The 12,341-nt window shown below is 42.0% G+C and overlaps 1 protein-coding gene across 10 annotated transcripts in view; it reads right to left on the minus strand.

Moving 5' to 3' along the window:
- CTBP1 (C-terminal binding protein 1) overlaps nt 1–12,341 on the minus strand; it is a 300,829-nt gene that overhangs the window by 31,081 nt on the left and 257,407 nt on the right. For all 10 annotated transcript variants that reach the window (XM_019552701.1, XM_019552692.1, XM_019552691.1 and 7 more), the window contains 2 exons: nt 10,833–10,977; nt 5,530–5,736 (listed from right to left, as the gene is read on the minus strand). In XM_019552701.1, the coding sequence (XP_019408246.1) occupies nt 5,530–5,736; nt 10,833–10,977 (352 nt within the window). The remainder of the gene's footprint in view (nt 1–5,529; nt 5,737–10,832; nt 10,978–12,341) is intronic.

Consider the following 12,341-nt stretch of genomic DNA (forward strand, 5'->3'; position numbering starts at 1 on the left):
AATACCTGAAGGGCTATCAAAAGAGTAATGAGAGAGTCTTTTCTCTGTGGCCATAGGGGACAGGACTAGAAATAATGGCTTCAAGCTGTAGCAGAGGAAATTTGGGTTGGAGATTAGAGTGAACTTTCTGGCTATGGGGGTGGTCAAGTATTGGAACAGGTTGTCTAAAGAAATTGTGGAATCTCCATCCTTGGAAGTGTTCAAGAGCAGGTTGGACAGATACTTGGCTGGGGTAGTTTAGTGAGCAATAATCCTGTCTTGAGCAGGGAGCTGGAGTAGATGAGTTTGTGTGGTCTCTTCCAGCCCTACTTTTCTACGATCCTAAGTGTGCAGGAATCACAAAGAGGCTCTCCTTGACTATGTTACCTATTGCTTTATTTGTATTTAAATACTTTCTGTCACTGAACCGAACAGAACTCTACTAAGACACAGATGCCTCTGAATTTCCTAATCCTCATGAATCTGGATGTAGACCTAGCTTGAGCACAGATGCAACACTAGTTGTGTTGGTCAAAGACCTTTTCCTGGCCATGGGTGAAGATTAGGGGGTCTTAATGGTATTATAAATTCTATAAAATGCATTTCATACCATTGATCATGGGATGCTGCTGACTTGCCTGCACACTTCAGTGGGATTGAAAGAATCTATCCTAGCTTTATTTCTTGTCTGATCAATGGCAATGGGTGATTGCAGAGGACTCTCAAGGCTGGCATCTCATGGAGTGCAATTCTTTCAACTCTCTCATTCAGACGGGCTAGCAAGAGCATTATGAGCAGCTGCAGAGTTTTAAGTATTTTAATGCTAGGTTATGCATCTTGATCTTGCTCGTCTTGGACAATGGAGCTCATTTGAGACAGGGCACTGATGGAAGAAAGCTAAACAAAAGTGAACCCAGACAAGACTGAGGTGATGAGGGCAGACAGAGGGATGCAGCCAGAAGTAACACTATCCCTTCTGACTAAGGAAATGCATCAGCTATTACTCACCAGAGTATGCAACCAGAGGGTGATTTCACAGCAATTACTGTGAATAATCGTTGCAGCAGTAACCAGATTGGTTTTCTGTCTATCAGCTCCTACTCATAAAAATCTAAATGCTTTTTACCATCTGCACCAGGCCAGGAGGCTGTGGCTTGTTTTTCTGGATGCAGACCTTGTTGCTATCATTCAAGATGCTAGAAGGGAGGAATAGGCTGCAATCGGACCTAGACAGGTTACAGGGGTGGGTGGATGAGAATAGGATGGGATTCAACACTGACAAGTGCAAGGTGCTGCACGTGGGGAGGAAGAACCAGCACCATACCTACAGGCTGAGGAACTCCCTTCTCATCAGTGCAGAGGCAGAAAAAGGTCGTGGAGTCATCGTTGATGCCAAGATGAACATGGGCCGGCAGTGTGGAGAGGCAGTCAGGAAGGCCAACCACACCTTGTCATGCATCCACAGATGCATCTCGAGCAGGTACAAGGAGGTGATCCTCCCCCTCTATGCGGCGCTGGTCAGGCCGCAGGTGGAGGACTGCGTCCAGTTCTGGGCACCGCACTTCAGGAGGGACGTGGACAACATGGAGAGGGTCCAGAGGAGGCCACCCGCATGATCAGGGGACAGCAGGGCAGGCCCTACAAGGAGAGGCTACGGGACCTGAACCTGTTCAGCCTCCACAAGAGCAGGCTGAGGGGGATCTAGTGGCCTGTTACAAACTAGTCAGAGGGGACCAGCAGGCATTGGAGGAGTCCCTGTTCCCCCGAGCACTGCCAGGAGTGACCAGGAATAACGGTCACAAGCTGGCAGAGGGTAGATTTAGGCTAGATATCAGGAGGCGCTACTTCACGGTCAGGGCGGCTAGGATCTGGAACCAACTTCCAAGAGAAGTGGTGCTGGCCCCTACCCTGGGGGTCTTTAAGAGGAGGCTAGATGAACACCTTGCTGGGGTCGTTTGACCCCAGTACTCTTTCCTGCCATGGCAGGGGGTCGGACTTGATAATCTGCTCAGGTCCCCTCTGACCCTACCAACTATGAAACGATGAAGATGAGGCTGAATACAGCTGCTCACTTATTAAAATGGGTACCTATCCCATGGAATACACAGCACTGGTGCCCTGATATCTGTAAAGCAGCAAAGACGACTTTGAAATTGCATAGTATCATTTATGTAGTGCACAACAGATATTCTTCACTTCCTAAAAACACGTTCAAACAAAGGCGCTGCCAGAGGAATGAAGTCTAAAGAACTAGCAGAGCAGAGGAAGAACAGCAGGTAAGAGAAGCAAGTGAAGGAGAAAAGTGGTATTATGGAGCATGTATTTTGATTATTTTACTTCCCTCATTCTTGTCCTTGCTACAGGCACAGGGTGGGAAGAGAAAAGGGCTAAGCTACATGGAAGAAATGACTTTAAAGGCAGCAAGGGAGAAACAGGAGCAGGCGAGGCAGAGCGGGCGAGGTGCTGAGAGTTTCCATGAAAGAGGCAGAAGAGTGGATGAAGGAAATGAAGAAGCCAGTGAGTCATGTAACTTGGCCAGACAAATGGGTGTGGAAGTGAGTAAAGAAGAAAGACTGTTCAGACCTTATCCAGAGTGTGCCTGGGAGGTAAGGAATAAGGAGGGAATTTCTTACGAGAAAGAGAGATGTGAAGAAGCTGTGGGCACACGTAGCGTGCCAGGCTAGCAGCATTATTTAAACAGCACAATTATGGTGGTGCTGTTAAGGTTAAGACAAGAAGAGGAGAGGCAGAGCCTGCAGCAGGGGGTGAACTTTGACAAAGGTATTCTGGCAGTAAGAAAGGAGAAAACTAAACTAGAGGCATTCTGGAGATGCAAAGAGATAATCCATCAGGATTTGGCAGCAGACATTGGGATTCATTTATTTTATACGCACAACATTTTTTTATGGCATCCCTTTTTCATAATTCAGCAGTGCTGATGTCAACCCATTTCAGTAAATACAGAGGCAAAACCACCAAGGATTGAAAATGGCACCCGTTGGTAAGGGGTTTCTTCTCTAGGACATGAGCTAAGGACAAAATTCTGGTAAACAATATTATAAATAATGCTTCAGTCTAAACCTAGGGATAGATGATCTCTTGCCATGATGTACATTAGAAGTGAGACACAGCCTTCATCCAACTGTCCGGAGTGTTCAGACCCGAGATGGGTCGGTAACATGTCCCCAGACGAAGGGGCAGTCAGGCCCATTAAAGACGGTCAGCTGTGGGGCATCCTTCTAATGAGGGCATGTTCCCGAGAAGTTTAAAAACTCCCAGAAATGCATGCCGAACAGAGGAGAGCAAGCTATGGGGAGAAGCCAGGCTGCAGTGCTGGAGAGGAGCCAGAGCAAACAGTGGCCCTTTCTCCTAACGTCCGGAGAGGACAGAGGATTTGTCTCGCTGGAAACTGAGCCTTAAGTTAGAACTGTGTGAGAATAAAACATACCTGAGGGATTAAAAATTTAGCTGCCTCTCCTGCAAAAGACAGCAGGATAAGCAACCTGCTTATTACCTAATTTTTATACACCGTTAAATAAATATTTTTATACTTCTATGCAGGGCAGGGATAATCTCGTGGGTGTAAGAGCATGCCGTGACTTCTCAGGAAGACTGAAATGACACGTGTGCCGAGTGTCGCACATTTAGCACTGTAAGTTTATGTCTGTTGTCATATGTACCCACAAATTGATCACTCATGTCTACAAAAATGTGATTTTACAACGTTTTCCTTGTCAGTGGGAAGATTATATCAGTAGTGACAGCAACAGCAAAAGTGAGAGAACTGAGAAAGTTACTGACTGTCTCTAATTACTGTAACAGATGTGTGTTCTTAAATATGTATTTTATAAGTCTTTTGATAGACTATGCACACAAGGTGTTTATTTTAGGAAAGCTGGCTCTTCATACAGCACAACACACATATTGGCACTCAGATTATCTATGCACAAATAATCAGGAAATATAATGCAGTAAAACAACCAAAGTTGTGTGTCAAAGTTGCTTGCAAAACTCAATCCTCAAAGAAGAGACCTATCTATCTCCACCTAGGATAAGACTACACTACCGCAAAACGCAAATAAGGCAGATGTCTTCAAGATGCATGTAACACCTAATAAAGGGATTGATTTTCAAAAACATCAGATGCATGTATCTATTAAAAACCTGTGCACACAGTTGCTTCCCTAAATTTCTGTGTACACTGCAGGTGCAGGTTTTAGAGTGCAGCTGCTTAACAAACTTTTTGAAGCTCACATTTTAATTGCGATTGTCAGTTTGTGAAGACTATTCTGTGTCTTAATACCCTAATTCAAACTGTAACCAGACATTAAGTGGCTGGTTTCAACTTCCAAAGCACAGAGATAAGAGACTTGGAGCTACCGAAGGAGTACATATGGTTTGAGTGAGTCATTTAAGTCCCACCGGGTGAAGGCATCTTCTGAAGTCTGACTGTTGGCATGCTCTGCTGTCAGCCAATCACATCATTAACTCCTGTGGTTACCTACCGCAGCAGTTTTAAATACACTCTATTAATCAAGCCTTTGATAAGACAGATGTGTGACTGAATAAACCTCATGCAAAAACTGTCTTGCTTGTTTTTCTTCACTTGTTCTGTGACAGACAGTAATGAATTCATCTCAAGCATCCTTGTCCATCTGTTACATCCTAAGATATATTTAGAGACATTCAAGCAGGTAAGAAGCTAACACTTTTATTAGGTTTGGTAGGCTAGGTTAGGTTTTTTGGGCTTATTATTCACACTTTTTTTTTTGCATTTTCTGTTCCTCTCATTTCAACTGGAATATGGATTCAAATAAATGGCCAGCTGACCACGATGTAAGAAATAATTGCACCGCAGGCTGCTATTCTTGTGTTCTGAGCTACTGTAAGAAACGTCTTCCAGATCACTTAAAGAAACAGCTGGAGGTAGAAATCTGGAGAAAGAAGCTATTTTGAAATAGGCAAACATGTGACAGTGGACAGCAAATTAAATAGGATTTATGCAGTGCGACATGGCACTAAATAAAGTTAATGCGGTGTCAGGTTGAATAGACAAGGACTGCGTGCTGGAATAGGAAAAATATATTCTTTCCTCTGTTCATATTTCCCGATACATCTTTCTGTAAGTCAGCGTGCCTGATACTAGGCACCTTGATACCTGGAAGGTGCAGAGAAACTCAAAGGGATTCAGGGAACAACAACAAAAATAGTTAGGGACTGACTTGCAGGAATATCGATTTAGGAGGAAAACAAAGTAACTACCTACAAATATTTGAAAGAAATGCCTTAAAGGAAAACATATTGTTTAGAAAAATAAAATAGGATCTCATTAGAAGCAATGGAATAAAATTAAGAAAAGAAAAATTGAGCGTACCAGGGGAGCAAGCTCAGATTTTGGAGTGGTCGATTCTTATTATTTAGCCTAGGTGGCATTCAGTCAGCAGGCTTGGGGAAAGCCTACGTGGAGGGAGCCATCTTTTCACTTTATGTTTTTCACCATTCTACCAAAACGATGGGGAAATAAATTAAAAACCAAGAGTCTCCTCATACCTAAACCAATAATGCCTAAGGTCTCCCCTCGAATCCTGGCTGCTCCTGAAGCAACTTCCCGAATCTGCTCAACGCTCTGTACTCTTGTGCCTTCTCGCAAAGCCTGGTGAAGCCAGGTGGTTCGCCGGTAAAGGTTCAGGATGTGGCACATCGTCGAATCTGCTGTTTCCTCTACTGATGCTGCTGGCACATTACATACTGCAATCCCTGAAAGAAGACAAAAAGTATGTGTGTTTGCCAAATATTTCACCCCATCTTTTCCTATTTCCCCTCCAGATCTTAATAAATCAGCTTAGCATGCAAGACATAATAAGGTTTAGTGTAATAATCCCCAGATATTTTAAGATGATGTTGACACGAACTTCAATAAAAGTTTATGCCTGGGTTGACAGTGGCAGAGCATGACAAAATTCATAACTGGGGCTCCTTCTACACCTGCAGGTAAAGATGCGATTGGATCTAATGCGTGATTCACACGGTTGTGCCTCCTCCCATGCTACACGTGCAAGGCAGGAGGTGTGATTGTGGGATTGCAGTAGATCCAATTGGGGCACATTGCTAGTGCAGGGGGAGCCTGATCCTGGAGTCCCCCTGCACTGGCAAAAAGCAGGCTCCCAGCCATGGGGGCCCCATGCAGCTGGGGTAGAGAAACCCCACAACCGATGGGGTTCCCAGTTCAGGTTGTGCCTCAAGTGTAGCTGGGACCAAGATCCCTGCAACTAATGGGGCTTCCCATCCACCAGGCTGTGCCTCACACCTAAGTAATGTTGTGTGTCTACGCATGTGTGTGTGCACGCGTGCGCGCACGTGTAATCCTGAGAAATGTCAAAAATGTGCTCTGAACTTGGAATAAAAGGTAGTGAGTTTTGTAGTAATTCCTAGATTTACATTCTGAGACTTCGCTGTAAGGACCAGGGCAGGCCCCCAAGAAAATTCTGCTTTACAAATATCAGTGAGTCTCATCATAGAGATCCTGGGGCCAAAAATCCCATGCTGAAAAAAAGCGGGGTGGAGCACGTGACAGCAGCAGGAGCCGCTCAAAACCAAAGTCTGGCCAGCCAGAGCTCCAGCTGCCAGCCAGGCTCCCTGCGTCCAGCTGCAGCTCCCAGAGGCCCCCAGGACCCCAGGAAAGGCTGCTGGGCCAACACAGTTGCTGGCCCCAGCATCCCCTAACCCCCATCCAGGGTAACCTGCTGCATGCCAGAGCATGTGTGGCAAAGATGTTCCCTGGGGACAAGTCCCTGGGGAAGCGCACGTTCCAGCTCATTTGGACATGCCCTAGGAGCCCAGATGTGGTGTCCTTGCTGTAACTATTGTAGAAACACCGAACGTAAACCTTCAGACAGAGATGCACGCAGAGCTACTACAAGGTGCTTAAAGACAGTTCAAGATAAGGAGCAACTGACAATTGCCGGTCCCAACTGAGCAAGGGAAGGTGTAAAGAGACAGCAAAACTCCCATAGATGTTATCATTCAATTTGATTCTACTATGTTCAGTGGGGGTCGAGAAAAACACTGAGGACAAATATGGATCAGACTCACGTTACGTACCTTTCTGTAAATTTCCAGACAGTACTTTCCTTTCACACCACAGTTCACCAAAAATAGTTAGGCAAAGCCTAAAATTGTGATTTCTTTCAAAAATGATTTGTCCCACTTGACCTATTCCCTCCTTTCACGTTTCGAAGTGTTAAATGCTCTCTCTCACCTCACCAGCTCTGATCCCTGGAAAGTTTACAGTCAGGTAGCTGTGGATACTTATTGCATAGAGCATACTGGATTATCTCCATGGAGCTGAAAAAGGCCTTTTATTCTTTATGTAGGCATTAGTGTGCATTTTACTATATTTACACAAAAAAATTTTAAAAGGCTGCTTCCATTAATATAGTAAGCAGCTGACCAAGTATATTGGCCTGAGGGGAAAACCACAGCGCAGCTTTAATATCATCAGCTTCAAATATTATTAGCTTTGTATCTTAGCAGGCAAGAGAGAAATAACAACAGTCTCTTCCACAGGAACAATGACATTAAATGTGATAATCAGCTCAAGCTTGTATCTGGTTTTGGGGGTTTTTTTTAAGATTCAAATTCCTCTGTTCAACAGTGCTGTAGCTTTACTACTTTCTGAGATCAATAAAAAAAAAATCAGCGTAGGGAAGCTGCATAACTATGTTTCTTCTCATTCTTGTGCAGAGTCACTGTCTGCTGAGTCACTGCTCTTACACTTACTAAGATAAAACTGCTTCCTTTACTGCCAGATCATTCCTGGCATCCCGCTAACATGAATGGTAGTGTGAATCCCAACATATTTTAAAATAAAAATAGGCAGAAAATAAGTATTCTTATTTGACTGGAGAGAAACACTTCTTTAAATGTATCATATCAAAGGGCTGAATTTGTTTAAACAAGAAAAAAAAGGCATTTTTAATGGAGCAGAAATGGAAATTTCATTGGCATCACTAAATTTTTAGGAACACATATTTTAATGACCCACATCAAGCAAACAAGACTTTCTAAGGGATGGAAATGTTACAATATTTATCATCTCGAGAAAGAAAGAAACAAGGAAATTGCACCCACCTTTCAGGTTTCCTTGCCATTGATACAGTTTTGCCTAAACAGCTATGGGTAACTTGTTCCCTAAAATAATGGGGGGGACCTGCCTCTCTTCTACTTCTATATAATTTATTCCTCAAAGAAAGCTATGTTAAAGGGCTTGCCCAGCAGGAGGAGGGTAAGAAAAAGACATATCACAAGAAATGGGATATGGCTTTCTAAGGCAAGCAATCATCTCAAATTTTCTGGGACAATCTGGAATTTTAGAATTGGCCTATTTCTTTTTACTTCAATTTTTACAAAATAGGCAAAGTTAAAGAAGTCCTCCTATTGTAAAAGTACATCTGGAGAGGGTGAGATCTGAATCTCTTAGGAATTTCTTCTCTTCTTGGCAACTACCTTTTAACACAGTTAATAGGTATAACATGAAGCACAAAGCCACAACTGTGTCTAAAGCTTACAGAATAGTGATAGGCTTGAAGTAAAATCCATGAGGCAACCTCACTGCCCCAAGGTTCCCTGGAACCGGAGTTTTGTCTGAAGTCTGGGAATTTGGTCTCAAATCCTTGCAAGCCATGCACAGTGCCCCTATGCTCATTCACTGTAGCAGGGACTCCAGGTGGGTTGCCAGGGTATATGCAGGGATGTAACGAGGGGTTGACTAATTCCCCTGGAGAATTCCCAGTATTTCACTGAGGGTTGTGTTGAGATGCTATAATAGTCCACGTGGGCTAATGAGCCTTACTGCTCATCAGAGCTATTACCCAACCCACAGGGCTACACCAAGGTAGTACTACACTCAATCCAAACCTGCCTTTCTGGGTCCAGAGACCTGCCATGGGCATCAGATCTCTGGAGAGTCATGGATTCTGGTTCCCCAAAATTGGTCACCTTAGGCTTCCTGACTTTCCTGAGAAAACAGTCCTGTTTATTCTTATTTTTTCTCTTGGGTAAAAATATCTTGTGTCTTTCTTCCAAGCGCTTTTTCCATTCTTGTCTCTGCTTTGAGGGGTCTGGCCTGAAGACTCGCTCTTTGAGAGACCGAGGGTCAGCTGGCTACAGCCCATGCACCTACCCTTGGCCTGGCCCACTCATTTCTCTCTCATGAAACACTTCTGCGCGCCAGGTTTTTGCTCAGACTGCAAACAGTAGTGCAAAAAATGTCAATGTTTAAAGTGTTTCAACAGAAGAAACTTGGCTTCTTTTTCATGAAAATCAAAAATGGCAACGCGGAAATAATACAGTTGTCATCATGTCTACCTATGTGTAAAAACCTCCCCACTGAGCAGGTTTCTGTTATAATACCTGGAATTCAGAACAGATTTTCTGAACAACCCCGCCCTACTAGAAGACCTGCTTCCACGGCACATTTCATTAGCAGATTAAGGTGCTTAACAGACAGTAATTAACTCTCACATCACCTCGGCATGGTACGTACTATTTATATCAGTTCTGCAAATGGAAAAATGAGTGAAGCTGTAAGCGATTTGCCCAAGTAGTTATCTCCGAGTCCCTTGCTCTACCCACTATGACCACAAAGGGCATAAACAATAAAACTTTCTACTTTTATACTGATTAGAATAAAAACTGTAAGCAGACAAATGGTTAAAGATGAGTATGAACCAATACCCTGGGTCCTATCTTTATTACTTAGTCTTGGATCTCCATGGACTTGGGGTTTAGATCTAGGATTTTACTTCAAGCCTAGACACAATTGTGTAAGTCTAGACACAATTGTGGCTTTGTGTTCATGATATACATATTAACTGTGTTAAGGTTAATGGGAATTGAAGGTAGCTGCCAAGAAGAGAAGACATTCCTAAGAGATTCAGATCTCACCCTCCCCAGATGTACTTTTACAATAGGAAAACTTCCTTAATTTTGCCTATTTTGTAAAAATTGAAGTAAAAAGAAACAGGCCAACAACCCTCTTATCTACTAGAAAACTACCCAGTACTTCAATCATTTTATATTTCAGTGGGAATATTTACATCAGCAAGTATTATACTAGAGGACAAATATTACCAGGATCTAAATTTAAGACATGCCCACAAAAAAAATCTTTGTTTTATTTTTTGTTTTCCCAGCTTACATAGAAAAATTGAAGAAATAACTTACTTTGCGAATACAGCTTAGGCTTTGATTGTTCTGAAAGAACTCAGGCTTCAGTTTTTCAATTATGGTACAGTGAGGACCCTCTCTTCAAATTTCCTAGTGTTTTAGTTTATTTTTTAGTCATTACGATTGATTCGCTCATAAAATTGATATGCTTGATTTGTTGAAGTCTTCTGAACTAGGTTTTATACTTCAACACAAGTACTAGATAATGGGTAATGTTCTCATTTTATTTTCTTCAAACTAAATAGTTTGCTATAATATTGATAGGCTTATAAATTGTGATTGGATTACAGTCTGCAGCAGTTAAAATAAATAACATCAGTTTGCAGTTTATGCTTAAAAAAAAAAAGAGAAAAGAGAAATAAAAAAGAGCTCAGTCTTAGTCTTGGAATTTATCTTGAACAGGCAGGCTGCCATCCTGTCACAAATCCATTAATATTATCACTTAATTAGCTAATGCTAATATCTCCATAATGATTTTTAAATACTTTGATGAGAAAATTATACAGCTTACGTATTATGTTAGTACAAATTATACAGCAAATGTTAATGCAAAGATTTATATGTTATCAAATTTCTGGAGGCAAGTTTAAGATGTTCAAGTAAAACAGAGTCTTTTATAATCATACCTAAATCCCCAGCAGATTTGATGTCAATGTTATCAAAACCACTGCCGATTCGGACAATTATTCGAAGTGCTTTGAATTTCTCCAGGTCTTCTCGTGTTAAAGTGATAGTGTGATACATCAGTGCACCCACAGCTTCATTTAGTACCTACAATCAAAAGAAAGAAATTGCTTAATTTTTTTGTTTCATAACAACTGGATTTCAGCAAGTATTCAAACTTTTTGGGTCTTAAGGATCACAGGAATTAGAAGTTACTAATTTTAAGTTTAAATATTTCTCTCTGCTTCAGATTCTGTCCTTCCAAATGTCCTCTCCACCTTTGAAGACATGTCTGCTTCAGCTAATGTCTCCACAAATGCACTATGAAGCCAAACCTGTGACCTTGCATCTCCACTTATATTATGGAAGTGAAAAGGACTTGTTATTTCCTGGATGATGCTCAGAACCCTGCATAAGTATTGCCCTTATGGTGCCATTTGATTAATCGCGATCATGACTATCGGTACGCATGCAGATACAGCTATAAGCATGAGAACCCCTTGCTTTCCTTACATTACAGTGTTTGTGTGATGGCAGCTGTCTCACTGACAGCCAGTTTTGAACTACAGAGTAACACCTCCTCATCATTCACACTGTAGTTCAGGCATTCGTTCCACGGGATAAAGTGCTTCAATACTTGCACAGAGGACATTGAGCGTTCAGCCCCCTGACACTGGAGACTGAAACTTGTCTATGCAAAACCTGAACATAAAATGCTTTCGCTCTAATTTATTGACATGGTGTTTTGCTACAGTTCCTATTACTGGAGAGCTGACATTCAAGACACATGCAAATCAGCTTCTTTAAGTGGCTAGAACCACCTGGAAAGGAGAAGAGAGAGCAAGATGAAGGCCAAAGCAGTCAAAAACAAACCAACCTGAACATAAGGAGTTAATGAAATGAAGACTACAGCATCTATTCAAAATAGATTTTGAAGGAGTGGCATGTCAGTTTACCTCATCACACTGCTCGAAAAACTGGGAAAGTAAGAGTGAGGTTGGGATACTGAACCAGCAGCATCATATTCTCTGTTGCTGTATGCATGGTGCCACTATGCATCACTCAAATGATGCAAAAGATAACCCAATGTGTCTGTATGGTTCAATCTCCAGAAGCAGAAATAAACATCTGTTTCTCTTCCCTTGTGTCCATAACTCAGAGTACATGCATGCAAATTAGATTATTTATTTTAGCGATCCATTTTCTTCTTCTGAATCCCTTCTCAAACTCCCACATAATGCCCTAAGCCTTAAAAAAAATCAGAATCATTTCAACTTCAAAGCTAATGACTTTATAAGGCTCCTACAATGCACATTTCATTAATATTTTTTGAGAAGGCCATACTAAATTGGCTCTGGCATATGTGCTGTTTCTGTCATCTGAACAATTTCTGCTTGGGTGAAAGTTTCCCAGGATTTTATAACATCATTTTTTTACTTGTTTTTCTATTTCAACCAGAAATCAACCAACAA

The sequence above is a fragment of the Crocodylus porosus genome, unplaced genomic scaffold, assembly GCF_001723895.1.
Source record: "Crocodylus porosus isolate Cpor-Errol unplaced genomic scaffold, CroPor_comp1, whole genome shotgun sequence".
Taxonomy (NCBI): Eukaryota; Metazoa; Chordata; order Crocodylia; family Crocodylidae; genus Crocodylus; species Crocodylus porosus.